Source organism: Stylophora pistillata, chromosome 3 (assembly GCF_964205215.1).
Source record: "Stylophora pistillata chromosome 3, jaStyPist1.2, whole genome shotgun sequence".
In the NCBI taxonomy this organism is placed as follows: domain Eukaryota; kingdom Metazoa; phylum Cnidaria; class Anthozoa; order Scleractinia; family Pocilloporidae; genus Stylophora; species Stylophora pistillata.
The window spans coordinates 41500980-41516374 of NC_142521.1; the positions used below are offsets into that span (position 1 = coordinate 41500980).

The 15395-nt window shown below is 40.3% G+C and overlaps 3 protein-coding genes and 1 long non-coding RNA gene across 4 annotated transcripts; 2 read left to right on the forward strand and 2 right to left on the reverse strand.

Moving 5' to 3' along the window:
• The first annotated feature begins 86 nt into the window (after positions 1–86).
• LOC148736144 (uncharacterized) lies at positions 87–2614 on the forward strand. Its single transcript, XM_088752604.1, has 2 exons — positions 87–219; positions 577–2614. The coding sequence occupies exons 1-2, from the start codon at positions 98–100 to the stop codon at positions 1475–1477; spliced, it is 1023 nt and encodes a 340-aa protein (XP_088608730.1). The 5' UTR covers positions 87–97; the 3' UTR covers positions 1478–2614.
• On the reverse strand, positions 1987–4241 carry LOC148736145 (uncharacterized). Its single transcript, XM_088752609.1, has 2 exons — positions 3917–4241; positions 1987–3777 (listed from the first exon to the last, which is right to left on the reverse strand). The coding sequence occupies exons 1-2, from the start codon at positions 4088–4090 to the stop codon at positions 3508–3510; spliced, it is 444 nt and encodes a 147-aa protein (XP_088608735.1). The 5' UTR covers positions 4091–4241; the 3' UTR covers positions 1987–3507.
• Positions 4242–4394: 153 nt separating this feature from the next.
• LOC111328956 (uncharacterized) lies at positions 4395–11722 on the forward strand. Its single transcript, XM_022933512.2, has 4 exons — positions 4395–4668; positions 7134–7538; positions 8283–8633; positions 9664–11722. The coding sequence occupies exons 1-4, from the start codon at positions 4410–4412 to the stop codon at positions 9831–9833; spliced, it is 1185 nt and encodes a 394-aa protein (XP_022789247.2). The 5' UTR covers positions 4395–4409; the 3' UTR covers positions 9834–11722.
• Positions 4435–6547, reverse strand: LOC148736146 (uncharacterized). The gene is made up of 2 exons (XR_015998544.1): positions 6348–6547; positions 4435–6079 (listed from the first exon to the last, which is right to left on the reverse strand). It is a non-coding gene; the product is annotated as an uncharacterized LOC148736146 (long non-coding RNA).
• Positions 11723–15395: the final 3673 nt, after the last annotated feature.

The window sequence follows — 15395 nt, forward strand, 5'->3', positions numbered from 1 at the left end:
ATAACCTTTGGCCTTACTATTGAAGAGTATAATAAGCGGACAAAAGCACCTGGTGAGCAATAATTCGAGTCAAAACGCAACGGAGACGAAGTTTGCGATGGGCCAGTGTTTTCATCCAGATTGCAATCACACATCTGAAAGCCACTGCTGCCGATTCTTTTCGTTTCCAGACCAGAAAAAACATAAAACACTCTATGATAAGTGGATATCATTTGTAAGGTGAGTATTTTTCGAAAAATATATATTTCGATGCTGTACCATCGATTAGAAATAGCTGTTTTTTTTTTTATCTCAAACTGATTCACGATTAGCTGTTTCTCTTTCTTGTCTTATTTGTTTTCTCGCGGCTTTGCCTTTCCTTGTCTTCAGTCTTGATCTAAGATTATTTAGTTACTAAAAACTATATGATAGTTGTGAGTATCAAAGCTTTTACACTAACTAGTATTAAGTAACAAGCTCAGAGAAATACTCGCTTCGCATTCACGTCTTAGACTACAAGGTTAAGCATGTGACCAACTAAACTTTGGGTTTTTTAAGCGCAAGTATAGTAACTGCTTCTGTCTTTTTCTGTTATAGGAGAGGAGATAGAAAGCCCAGCAAACATTCGCGACTTTGCAGTTGTCACTTTAAAGATGGGCGAAAAGAAAATATGCCAACCATCAGTGACAGAAACAGGCACAAGCTGTTTGATAGTTTGGACTTGCTGCCAGGTACAGGACCAACACCTCCCAGTACACCTACCCCCAAGAAAAAACGGAAAGTGTCTGCCGAGCCCACGAAATTACCAACTGTAGCATCTGTGCTTGAAGAGATTAAAGAGAACTCTGAACCATGTTCCACTGAATGCTCACAAGAGGAAAAGACAAGTTCCAAAGAAGCTCTGCTGTCAATAGAGCTTGATATGACTTCAACAGAACTTGCTAAACACAAGGAAATGTCAAGTTACTATAGTGCACACTACTCTGCTAAGAGCTTGAGCCCTGAGGTGATACGGATGGAGACAGGTCTACCCACTAAGGATGTTCTTGATATTGTTGTGGGATATGTTTCAAGATTCAAGGGTGAAATAAACTATTATGCTGGATGGAAGGTTGAGGGGATCACACTTGAGGACCAGATATTTATCACTCTGATGAAACTGAAACAAAATTATACCAATCTACATTTAGCCCAGTTGTTTTCATGCAGTGTTGCAACTGTTGCCAACATAGTACTAACTTTTGTCCATGTTTTGCATTCTCTCCTGTTCAAAGACATCATGACAACCGTGCCATCTAGAGAAAAGAACAAGATGTGTTTGCCATCCTCTTTCACTGAGTACAGCAGTTGCCGCATTGTGATTGATTGTACAGACATTGAAATTGCTGCACCTAAGCTCATGTCGCAGCAGAATGCTACAAATTCCAGCTACAGGGGAATGAACTCTTTCAAAGTCATTATAGGGGTTGGCCCAAAATGGAGTTATAACCTATGTTAGTGATCTTTTTCCTGGCTCAGTCAGTGACAAGGTCATGGTTAAAGAGTCTGGGTTTTGTAAACATTTGAGTGCTGGTGATCTTGTTCTGGCAGACAAAGGTTTTCTCATCAGCGATGTAGTTCCAAGAGGTGTTTCAGTGAACATACCACCATTTCTCAACAATGGAAAGTTTACAGAGAGTGAGGCAAGGGCGACAAAATCAATAGCTCGATGTCGCATCCACGTAGAGCGTGCAAATGCAAGACTTAAGAGTTTTCGCATCCTTGGCTTCATCCCAGCATTTTTGAGGTGCCATGCTGACAAGCTATGCCAACTGTGCTCAGCTCTTGTTAATTTGCAGTATCCATTGATCAAGGATGGCTGCGAAGACTTTGAATTTGACTGAATAGAACTTTTTTTCAACTAAATTATAGTACAATGAGTTTTTAATATTATTTTTGTATTACTAGAAGCCCTACTGTAACAGATCAAATGGTATTGACATAGCTTTGGTCAAAAATATGATGTGGTCAGTTTTACATTTTTCTGATATTCATCTCCTTTATGTTCATTAATACAAACTACTATGTGTTCTGTGAAAATAGATTATAATGAAATCCAGTGACATTCTTAAATTGTCATTTCAACTAAATCCAGGTCAGGGGCATGTGACCAGTATGGAATTCTTTCGTCCAGTAGTTCCAAGTGTGAAAGTCGTGCTGGCTGAAAGGTTTTACTTTTGTGTCTGTGAAGCTGGGAGCCTGAGTCCAGGTGTATAAAACTAAAGCCACACTTAAATTAGCTTTAAGGGATGGTGAGAGGTAGTCAGAAAAAATAACCTGTGCTGCATGGATTTTGTTTTGGCTCCCTCCCCTTCCCTTTGCATTGCTATCCAAGCCTACTTGAGCGTGGCATAAGTTTTATGCACCTGGGCCCTGTTGAGTAACCAGGATAAGTGTTACCAGCTACCAGTAGCCATTGGTTGCAAAAAAAAATTGTTTAAGCTTGCTTTCAGGAAGAATGTAATTTATTATTAAGTTACTATGCTAAATGGAAAAATGTGGGTTCTTTATCTTGTGTCTCTATCTGAGTGTAGAATATGTAATGTTATATTAAGAAATTAATGTATGAAATTTAAAAAAATACCTTTTAACATTAGCTACTGCCTATTTACATTAGCTCCCACTCCCCCCCCTCCCCCCCACTTTGATTATGTCCAGCATCTGTGCACCACTTTTCAAAGTTCTCCCTCGGTAATCTTTGGGAATAGTTGATGAAAGTAAAAATCACTCAAGATAGTAATATTGTGCTCCCAAGATTCATCTCATTCAATCTTGATAACAACACTATCCTTTGTGGTCCATACAACAAAGTAGCAGAATTTGCGCTTAGTCAGGAACATCTGGCCTTGACACTGATGCCAGTAAACATGTGTGGTAGACAGCGTATAATTCCCTTCCTTCTCCTCCAAGTAAAAGTCTTTGTGCCCACAAGCTTCCTTGATTGTCGCATTTCGATGTGTGTAGGGGCACTTACACTCAATCACCGAGTCGTCTCCCACAAGTCCATCAGGGGAAGCACCCAGAACTCCCGACTCGAGTAGCCAAAGGCCGGTCTGTACAGGTGTAAAGTTTGTGATGTTGGTGAAGGACTTCAGGGCCTCAGTCTCATTGTCCTGTCCCCATGCAATTGCTTTAACTCCATTCAAGTTGTATTCCCCAAGTAGTCGCTTGATAAGAGACGGTGTAACTCTTTTTGCCTGGAGGACGGAGCCAAAATTACTAGCAGTCAGGCGGCCTCTACGAGCTTGGTGCCATGCAGGGCTGTTTCGCTGGCCAGCCGTGAGGGTACTCACAACATTTATGGTTCTCTAGCTAGCTCCTCTACTTTGGCATTCTCAATCAAGTACTCTAATTGTTTTTCCTTCGTAGATGCCATAAGGAAACCTTCTGAGTAAATGATATCCTCAATCGTCTTGATCGAGAGAGGGGTAGCAGGTTGTGGTTCGGGACTCAAGATCCAGCAGGTCCCTGTAAATTTGCCATAGCGCTTTAGTTCGCTGTACAGCCACATCCGATCTTCTCGGCTAGGATCGCGCGCCAAAGGGCTGTAATCCTTCTTCTTCGGTGGCGCTGGAAACATCTGGCTTGCAGACTGTACGCTTTCTGCCTTTCGCTTTCGTTTCCATTGGCATTCCAGGTCCGTCCTGCTAAGGTTATGGATGCCATAAATAAATATGGCTGCCGCGTGACTGCACTTGAACTCGCCGCGAGGACACTCGCATTCTGTGTTTTTATTTCAAGGTTTTCATCGAGATAAATCTGATAAAAAGATAATTCGAAACAGACACGTAAGTTGCAATATATATTCCGCAATATAAACATTAAATTGGAGGTGAAATCGGGGTTGGGAGTTCTTCGAATTGAACATACGTGTTGTGATCCCAAATTGGCAACTTACTGTGACTTTGTAGTCCTTATTTTTCATGCTTGCTTGGACTTCACCTTTGATAACTCCCCTGGAATAAATAAAGCTTTGGACATGGTCGGATTTGAAGTGGTTTTCTCCGCGATCAAGCGATTTCTGCTCTCCAGAAAAGAAAGAAACGAGTGAGCATATCGATAAAGACGCCATGTTTGAAGTATGAGTTTAAACTGTTTAGACCAGAAAAAAATGCTGTCATGGCAACGTGACGTCACACTTTAGGACTCTATTCCCCCTCCCCTCTTGGATGTAAAGTTATTTCATCACAGGGTACCCCTAAGGTCTACTTGATAGTTTGTCTGTATTCATTTATACTCGTGAGCGGAGAGAGGCCTTGTCAGGAGTAAAGTGCCTTGTCGAAGACCTGGTCATCTTGACTGCAGGCCCAACGATAGTCAGTCAGTCAATGTGTTAGTTTGTCTGTCATTTCACTTCAAAAGAAATGGCAAAGTCCACAGATTCCTTTTAAATGACCCATTCTAGCAAAAGACGTATTATATTTCAAATCATTTTAAGATTTATTCGCGAGAATACTGTTTGCCTTTTTCAGTACGCGACTGGAGAAAACATAGTCGGAATGCTCCCTGGCAAACTCGCGGGCTCGCCTGACGACAGGTTGTTTCTGATCGGTGCTCATTACGACACGATGCGGACTACGTCACATGGTACTGACGATAATGGCTCAGGTGTGGTTGCTATGTTGCAAGTTGCTAAGCAGCTCGCCAAAGGTATGTTTTGTTACATGATCATTTTCTTGGAATGGTGTTTTAAATTTTCCGGTTAGGTGTTTTATTTGCTTTTATGGCCATAGATAAAATGCACATTCAGGCAACGTAACTTGGGCTTTGCAACGCATTTTCATAACGAAAAATGACAAACTGACCAGAAATGAACCGAAGGATCATTGTTATCTTTGACCGAAGATTGTCATACCTTAGACGACATAATGTTTGCACAATATTTGCATCTAATTTTCAGTTTACCTGCGAGCGTGTTTTATCTATTGTCGTAGCACTATCAGTGACAGGAAACAGAGAGAGACAGGCCGACGTCGCACGTTTCTTTTTCCCCTCGGCATCGCCGTTAGAAATAGTAATGATAATGATAAATAATATTTAAAGAGGGTACTTTCATCACATTGAGTGGTTTTCAGGTGGGTCCTCTGACTAAAAATACATTTAGATTAGATTAAAAAGAAAAGAAAGAAATAATTTGTAGATACATGTAGATGTAAAGAAGCATATAAAAGCACTAAGATTAAAATACTGAAATTAATAATATGCTAAGGTTTATAAGGTAATTTTAAAAAATAATTATATGTGTCTTTTAAAAATTAATGGTAGCATATATAGGCTTTTTCAACTCAGGCGGGTGCCAACCATTCGTTTGTCGCTTGATAAGATGTTATGCGTCGTCCCCATTCCGTTCTAATTCTGCCAAAGCGTGGAAGGTGTCCATTTCTGGTGTTGTAACCATGTGAATTTAGTGTTGATTTAAAGTTATCAAAGTGTACAGGAATGATTCCTTTTATTGCGTTCTGAACAAGTACACAAGGATGCGCACGACGCCGAAATTCCAAAGGCAAGCACGTTACTTCTTTAACTGCCTCTTTAAAGGAGGCCTTCTTGCCATAGACCTTTTTAGCAAACTTATTTTGGAAGGCCTGTAGCTGTTCCATTTCCGATTTTAACCCTGGTTGATCGCCCTATATTATATCCGCATAGTCTAAATGAGGTAACACCAAACCATTGTAGTACGCAAGGCGAGTCTTTTCGTCAAGCATATGGCAAATGCGATTAAAAATACAGATACGATGACCTAACTTCTTGATCAAATTTCGAATATGAGGCCTCCAATTCCATTTTTCGTCAATGGTCACTCCGAGGTATTTAAAATATTTCACACGATCAATGATCACATCATCATCAGCTTTAAATTGAAAGTCCTCAAAAGATGTCAGTACATTTTTACTTCCAGTCAGCATCAGTTTCGTTTTCTCAAAATTCAAGGTCAGCTTATTGTCATGGTAGCAGTTACAAATTTGCATAAAACCAAGATCCAGGTTCTCTTTTAGTTCAGCTGTAGTTGATCCCGCACAAAATGATACAGCATCATTTGCGTAGAGAATCATCCTAGCATCTGAAATAGCATTGGGTAAGCTGTTAATGTGTTAATATAACTGTTAGTAGAGCAGTGCTTATCACGTGTACAGCTTTCCTGTAGGGTTCTTAAAATAGTGAAAGCAAACTGTACCATCGCAGATATATTTTTATCTCACATCTACTCAGAATATGAAGTACTATTGTTCGTGTCTCTGGTTGGATGTACGATATATTTTCACTGTCGCTCGCTTCATACTTCACAGTGCAAATCTCATCAGTATGTATGAAAAAAAGAAACATCATACCATGGAAAGTGCTTGAACAATTGTTATTCACTCGTTACGTTGCACCGAAGAACTCACTCTGTCGCTGCGCTCAGTTGTTCGTTTATTTGATTCATTACAACTCGTGGACATAAACCGTTCGTGCGGACTTTCCATAGAATAATCTTTATATCACCGGAAAATGTACTGGAGACATGACCTTTAAGACGGCGTCAAAAACAAAAAAACATTCCAGAAGCGTCTCGAAGGAGTTATGACGACGGTGTGTATTGTGTACTAACCCGGATAACAGCATTTTTTATTTGATTCGGCAATCTATCAAATTTCGAATGTATCCATGGGATACCATGGCAGCATGATTCATTTACCCAGAGAGCTGACTAATATTTAAATCCATGTTAATGGTATCGTGAGGGGGGGAGGGGGGCGGCCATTGCAGAAACGGTGTAGTATTATTATTTTTTTTTTGAGAGGGGAGGGAGGGAAGGACATATTTTATAGAGAGTTGAAGACTGAAGCTTGTGGCAGCAGCAAACGAGAAGAATGTAGAATCCTTAAATTCAACCTGCAAAAGAACAGCACAAAATCTCTTTTTCACGACTATAACAGACATTTTCACTTTAGAGTATAAACCGCTGATAACATATGTAAAGAAGTTCGATTTTTGCCATTTGCAGTACCTCTTGTTTTTCTTTTTTTTTTTTTTAATGTCTTCGATTTCCGCAAAAAATTACGAGGAATGAGACTTCAGTGGGTGGGTGGCAAAAATGATCTATTAAGCTCTTTGCTTTCTTTTTCTTTCGCCAGATTTCTCCAACTGCACCCGTAGTTTTAGCGTTGTGTTCGTTGCATTTGATTTTGAGGAATGGGAATTGTATTGTTCCAACCAAACGGTCACGCCCAGATGTGCTTGTGGCTCTATCGACTGTGGAAGTCGCGCTTTTGTCGCAAATTTCACACGCTTTTATAATGGGTCTTTAAAGTCAAACGGAAAGTTTCAGGGAGCGATAATCATGGACACGATGTTCAACTATAACACCACGTCTAATTCGCAGCGTCTCCCGCCTGGGGTAGATAAACTCGCGCCGGAAATTTACCATCAGATCAAAGAGGACGAGTTCCGAGGGAATTTCCTTTCCATGGTTGGTCGAGGAGTGGATGATGCAGCACTGCTGAACTCATTTTGGTATCATTACAGTCAAGTGAAATCTGGTAAGCATTCATCCAGTCTTCTGACTTGGTTCTCTTCCCTTGTCAGATGTCCGTGTCCCAACTTCCTCTTTTAAAATCATCTGAATTAAATCATTCTCCTTGTAGTTGATAAGTGACGGACCGATCTTCAGTGGTGAATCGCAATCAAAGGGACATTAGCATGACTTTGAGCCTTATTTGAAGGTGCTTAAGGGAAATATTAAATGCGCGTGCCTTCTATTTTTATCAGTGCTTTTTTTTTCTTCTCATAATTTGCACGTATTTCAAGAGTCACTTACAATTGAGTCGCGCAATATGTTAAGATATGTCATTTTTTCTTAGAATGTTCTATTTACTCTCCTGTCACGTTTGACGTTGTAGACCCTTGCAGTATGCAGGACGAGTGTTATATCTTAAGCTAATAATAGTCGTATTCCCCTCAGAGTCTCTGTGGTTCAGTCGTAGAACATTGAAGCGCGAAGTCCGAGGGTCTGGGTTCGATTCCTCGCGGGATCTCAGATTTAAATCATTCTTGTTACGCTCGTGACGAGAATCGCATTTTTCTCCGGTGTAGATTTCAGAAGGTTGATTAGAGTTTCCTTACGTGATCACTAAACGGGGGATGTATGAAAAAAATTATTATAGTAATTCATGATTTTAACATCAACAAGAATTGCTGAGACGATTTTTCAAAAATTTACCCGCGATTGGTCAATTTCATAATATGATAATGTGATCTTTTACCTTTCTTGATCCTTCACTTAGCTCTCGGGAACAAAACTACAATATATCAAGTAAACCTTCCATTTCACGGTCCCCCATCCCCTCAAGATGAATACTGGTATGGGGATTTCTTACGCAGTGATCACGTGTCTTTTTGGAGCTATAATCCGTCAATGAGCGCCATCTTCCTCAGTGACACAGCCGATCAAAGAGGATACATGACATCGTGTTACCACCAGAATTGCGACAGTTTGAGTCATGTGACGCCTGAAATGCTTCAGTTCCTACAGAAGACCACTGACACAATCCTGGCGATGGCTAATGACGTCACCAAGCTATCGTGCGACGGCTCTTGGTCCCAGACCACCACGACCACCACGACCACCTCTACAAGTAAGGAAGAAGAACGGAACAAGAAGGAAAACTTTAAGCTGAGTTTCTAATTCTGAAATCTGCAGCCTCGTTCTCATGGCCTTACTTGGGGGTGGGGCAGGAAAAGGCCATGAGAACGAGGTTGTGAGATCTCTAGAAGCATTTAGGTACTTTTCTCATCATGTCTAATGTGCTTTAAAAATGGTTTATGGCCTAGTGGTGGTCAGATTTGGAGGATTAAGCGAGACAAATTTCCACAAAGAGTTACTAAAATAGTGCTTTCAATAAGACCCGGCACACGCCGGAGCTCCAGCGGGTATTCCGTTGTGAGTCACCGGTTATATTTCACCGCGCTCAAGTCACGGTCACCACGCTAAAGTCGCACTCAAGTCGCTCTCCAGCGGGTATTCCGTTGTGAGTCACCGGGTATATTTCACCGCGCTCAAGTCACGGTCACCACGCTAAAGTCGCACTCAAGTCGCTCTCCAGCGGGTATTCCGTTGTGAGTCACCGGGTATATTTCACCGCGCTCAAGTCACGGTCACCACGCTAAAGTCGCACTCAAGTCGCTCTCCAGCGGGTATTCCGTTGTGAGTCACCGGGTATATTTCACCGCGCTCAAGTCACGGTCACCACGCTAAAGTCGCACTCAAGTCGCTCTCCAGCGGGTATTCCGTTGTGAGTCACCGGGTATATTTCACCGCGCTCAAGTCGCGGTCACCACGCTAAAGTCGCACTCAAGTCGCTCTCCGGCGGGTGATGTACCGAAGTAGCAACCTATTTCAAATCATACTGAAGCACTGCTAATATACTTTGCAAATGTTAATCTCATCTTAAAAAGTTAGGTGATAAAAATGTTACAGGTCATTAAATTGGTTGTGGCATGGAGAGCTGTTTGTGCTCTGCTTTCCCTCCACGCGTGAAGGATTTTTGAAGAAATACCGATAGGTAAAGAAATACAGAACCAGTGATTTATGAACAGCTTTCAACTGATCGACAAGAATCAAATATCACATGACTGACGATTTCTTTTCTCATGTGTATTTCGCAGTTTACGGCATGAAAGGATGGGAGATCGCCCTTTTAGCACTTGGAATGATTTTACTCGGCGCACTAATCGCCGGAGCAGCATTTGCGTTTTACCTTCGCCGGATCAGGAAAGAAGACCCATTTGTCAGCCAAGATCACTTGCAAACAGGCTTCAATACCAAAGTCATCTAGCCCTTTACCATTGCAAAACGCTGGGCTCACCAATGTGGTTGTCTCGCGTAGGCTGGCTAACAGGGTGCAACTGAGGAGTCTTTTGAATTGCTAACCGAAGGAACTGGGTGTTCGTTTTTTAATCTTAAAATTTCTTGGCTAAATCTTTTTCTTAATCTTTTGCATATTTAATAATAATAATAATGATAAGTAGATGCTTATAGGGCGCATTTCTAATCTCAATGCGCCTAACATCAGATTATTATAAGAATAAGTAATTAATTAACAGTAATGTTTTTTAAACAAAAATGTCTTAAGCTTAGTTTTGAATGTTTCAAGTGTTTCCGCTCTCTTAATATATTTGGGAATTGAGTTCCATAGTTTCGGTGCAGATACTGAAAAAGCGCGTCCACCATAGGAATTGGATTTAATAGGTGGGATGTATAACTGTAAGCGAGTTGATGATCTCAGTGTTCTTGATGGATGGTATTCTTGTAGAAGAGATTCTAAATAACTAGTAGATTGCTCATTTAAGATCTTATAAGTTATAAGTAATATCTTAAAATTAACTCTTGCTTCGATTGGCAGCCAATGTAGATTCTTTAAAATATGGTCAGTGTTTCGTGTTCCGGTTATCATACGAGCAGCGATATTCTGGATCCTCTGTAGTTTGTCCCTTTGATACTTTGGTATCCCATATAGAATGCTATTACAATAGTCTAGTCTAGAAATTACAAGGGAGTTGACTAGCATATTTAGACAATCGTTTTTCTCCTCGGTTAAGTACTGAATGTTTTTTGCCTTACCGAGTGAATATTTTGCTGCCAGTTCAAGTGAAAGTAGTTTTGCACGTGACAAGGAATGTTCCACATTGCAGTAATCCAGGAGGCTTGATTTCAAGGGAATTTACTAAGGTTTGTACATTTTTCGGAACTGACAATTTTCTGATTTTTCTAATATTATATAAATAAAAAACCAGCTTCCAAGTCTTATCAATATGAGTGTTGATTTTGAGTTGACTGTGAAGCTTGCAACGCAAATTCTTGACTTCAGAAGACAAAGGAACTGTTGCATTTCCCACGCGCAGAGTCAATGTTCGCCTTTGGCAGTTGCTGCCTAGTCCCTAAAATAATGAATTCGGTTTTGTCATCGTTAAGCATTAATCTGTCCATTAACATCCACCCTCTAATGTTAGTAACACATGCTTGCATTGCCGCGAGATCATCAGCAGCGCCTTGGGCGCACACTTTGACTCTTTTTGCGTATTCTGGAACACTTTCCTGGGGAATAACTATCGTTATTTATTGTCATCCCTAAAATAAAGCCTTTTTTTCTCTTTTAATTTATTTCGTCATTTTTGTCAGCGAAGTTTCCTTCTTCTTTTCACTAAACAGAAAACACGGAGCTGATGTGATTCGAGTTCAATCTTAGCTTTGAGGAATAAAAAGGTGGTAGCAACGAAACATATCACCACGAGTTGGCGAAAATCTCGAGCTGTAAAGGGTTTAACTTATTGAGATTAGAATCCATCTACAATAATCGTCTTATTATGAAATCCAGGGGAATCAGTTTTGGTTGTAATGAACCCTCCGAATTTGAGTATGTCAGTACATGGGAGCTAAGGTTGATTCATGTTTGTTTATTTTGTGCAAAGAAACCTAGATTAGGTTGACTAAAAGAATATTTTTGAGGTCCTGATGCTAAAACTTATCGAGTGGGGGGTCTTTTTCATGCAAAACTAATTTATTATTTAAATGTTCTTTGGGGGATTTTGAATAAAGAATTACGCCGGTTTTCTCGGTTTCCTTATAAAACAGAGCACCTCACTCTTGTATGATATAACTAGCACAGCGAGCGAACGAAAAGAAAATTGAATTGCTAAAATGGAAGTAAATTAAGTGTTTATTGTAGCCTGCATGCATAAGCGAGCATAAGGAACTGATTGACCGTGGAAATCAGTCTTTACAACTAGGACTGTCCATTTCGTTTTTCACTTTTAGGGTTCTCATCCATGCTTACGTTATAATGACGTCAGTTACGACGCTTGGCATGTTTGCAAACCTTATTTGCTTACTACTTGGCTGCTGGCTTGTTCCGAAATTTAACTTTCAATAAAGAAAAAAAAGTTACAGATAAGTGCGGTATATGGTCGGACAGAGAACAAATTGGCAGATGGCTTGACAGCTTTGTATCAGCTCCGTGTTTTCTTCTCTGATAGAGCACACCCTCTCAATAATAATAATAATAATAATAATAATAATAATAATAATAATTTTCCAATTTATATAGCGCGTATTTACATATGCTGATCAAGAGCGCTTTACAATTATATGTTTAAGAGGAAGCGAAAATACATTACTAATTTTCAGGGCTGTCTTTAAGGGCTACTGCAAGTCTGTGTCCCGGCTACTTTGATACAAAACCAAAACATTAGAAAGTAAAAGTGCAACAAATGACAAAATTTTGAATGAAAACAAACCAATAGTTTATTACACAAACTCTCTTCCACCTTTTAAAGTGAAGTGACTTTAAAATCACTGTGAGGCTGAATGAAAACGCGTAGTCAGTCACCGTCCTGTATGCGCGCGCTTTTTACGAAGTGTTTGTTTCAGTCGCGCGATCGGATTCTCTTGTTTTCGGAGTTTCTGGTTCTGCACGACTATGTCATCAAAGAAACGGAAGGCAGAAATGGACAAATACCGAAAGCTGGATTCTTTCTTCTCTTCTGGCTCCGCTTCAAGGTATGATGGCGTTAAACTGAACAAATCACCGTTTAGGCTTCAACAATACTCTTTCAAATCGACCACTGGGATGATGCCTAAGCGAATTTAATAGCAAAAGATGTGGCCTACTAGTTGTCACACGTGGAATTGCCGTTGTTGAACTTTAACAAGAAATGCACAAAAAAGTCGGCGATTTGTTAACTACAAACTTACAACGTTAATTGGGTCTTCCTCTCGCTTGTTTACTCGTCATGCAAAAAATACGTATCAGTCATACAGGGCTTGTGTACGTTCCAGTTATTGCTTTGTCGGACAGAAAGTTGGTTCGACCATATACTCTACATCAGAGCAGAGAGTTACGTTGTGTTATTTACTCAAGGCAATGCAGTTGGTTCAAAGGAAAATGTGTTACGTTCTTGACACGTTCTTGCCGCCATGTTTTTTTTTTTTTGCTCTTGCCTGAGCGTCACGAGCTACTTTCACTGGTTCCCAGTCTTAATTAACGGTGATAAGACTGAGCTTTTGGTCATCGGATCGGGCAATCTGTCTGCTTCTCAGCTTCCTTCTTTTACAGCGATTGATGGATCTGTTATACAGCCTTCGAACTATGCCAGGAACATAGGTGTAATCTTAGACAATAAGTTGAATATGGAACGTCAAGTTTCGGCTATTTGTAAATCTGCATTTTTTCACATCCGGAATATTTCTCGGATTAGAAAGTTTTTGTCAGTTAGTAGTACTAAGGCGTTAGTACACGCCTTCGTTACATGCAGATTAGACAACTGTAATTTTCTGTTTTATGGTCTTCAGAAACATTTAGTTCATAGAAAGCAAATAGCCCAGAATTGTGCGGCACGGCTGATCTTATGTGGTCGCAAGCATGATCACGTTACTCCTTTACTGAGGGAACTGCACTGGCTCCCCGTGGAGCAGAGGATTATTTTTGAAATCCTATTTTTTACTTTTAAAGCTTTAAATAATTTATGCCCTAGTTATATCAGTGACTTGTTAGAAACTTATAAGCTTGCTAGGTCTTTGCGATCATCGATTAAGAACTTGTTAGTGATTCCTCGCTCCAAGTTGAAATCTTATGGCGATCGCGCCTTTTCTGTCTCTGCACCTAAGCTGTGGAATGACATTCCTGAAACCATAAAATGTAGTAGAGATCTTAACGCTTTTAAGCGTAATCTTAAAACTTATCTTTTTAAGCGTTATTTTAATGAATGATTATGTTTGATTATTATTTTACTTTTTACCTTGATTGTGAAGCGCCTTAGAGCTTTTGGATAGGGCGCTATATAAATTGTCATTTATTATTATTATCATTATTATTACTCAGCGTCTCTTTTTTGTCACGCAAATAGTCGCGACTCACGTTGGTTGTTTTATGCAAGGGTGGGTACAATTTTTCCAAATTCCAAAATAAACAACATGCGTATCTCTCATACCTTGATCTATTTAAAGGATGACGACGCAACCTCTCAGGGTCTGTTTACAAAGGTGAAGGATGTGAAGTTCATCGGAATTAAGTGTACATTCTTTAAGAAGTATTGCCGCATCTCTTAATCACGAGTAAGGCTTTTCAAAAGGGAGTTGTGGATTTTTCCCGAATCGCGCCAACAATTGAGTACACCAAAGGGCAGCTAGATGAGGCAGAGGAAACAATGTCCTCCATCAGTAGGCTGAAAGCAGATCTTCAAGAAGATGGAAGGTTGTGGTTGCTCAACATGAATGCCTCAGAGTACCAGTATCAGGGCTTAGAGAATCTTCTGTGCAACTATGTAGAAGCTCTTAAGACCAACATTGATAGGTTTAGGAGAGTCTGCCTGTGATATCTGCTTGGTCAATATTTGACCCCTTGAAAGTCCCAAACAAGGATCGCCCTGGGTTTTAAGCCGTATGGTAAAACCCAAGTCCAAACAATAGCTGAGCACCTCACAAGTTCCATGCCTGCTGATCAGAAGGCGACTGTTCAAGGGGAAATCAAAACAGAATTTGCAAAACTGAAGTATGACATGCTCACGTGGAAACAAGATCTTCCAGAAGAATGCAATCCCTCTGTGTCTCCATATAAAGTAACAGCTACTGAATGGTGTCTGAGGCAGATTTGCAGCCTTTCCCACTTTTACTCCAAGATCAGTAACATGGCCGACATAATGCTATCAACTCCTGTATCAAATGCTTGGCCAGAGAGGGGTGCCAGTTGTGTGAAACGCGTCAAAACAAGGTTTAGATCAACCTTAAAAAGTGACATGCTAAAATCGTTGCTATAAGTTTCCATCAATGGGCCAGCTAATGGAACAAACGATTCAAAAGGGATTATTGAGAGGTCAGTGAAGGCTTGGAGCTCTGCCAAGAACAGAAGGAGCCTACCAAGAGCAAGACGAGACACAGCTGAGCTGATCTCCAAAGCGAATCACAGCTGCATATTTTTGTGGAAGCTGGGTTGCAAACGGATTCATTAGAAAGGCTGTCAGAAGAGATGCGAGGCACTGACTGTGTGAGAGAAGAAGTGGAGGCTTTTTATAAAGCTTGTGATCTTCGTAATGTCTCTGATGATGTTGATGAATTTGATGATGAAGGCTTTACGACGACGAGTTTTATGAGTGACTGACTGTTAAATCATCCCACGTAGAATCTACAGTAAAGCTAAGTTATTGTCAGTTTTTGCACGGAGCATTTATAGACACAGACATTAAAAAACGTATTGGCGTTTAGAACCGTGTGGTCTTTGTACTCACTAACTGCTAAGCGAGACATTTCAGAATTTTCTTGTGGAAGTGAAATACAGCAGCTCAGTGTTATTGATTTTAAGGAGTTAAGTTTAAATTTGCTGCAGCCCTATTTTGTCATGATAAAA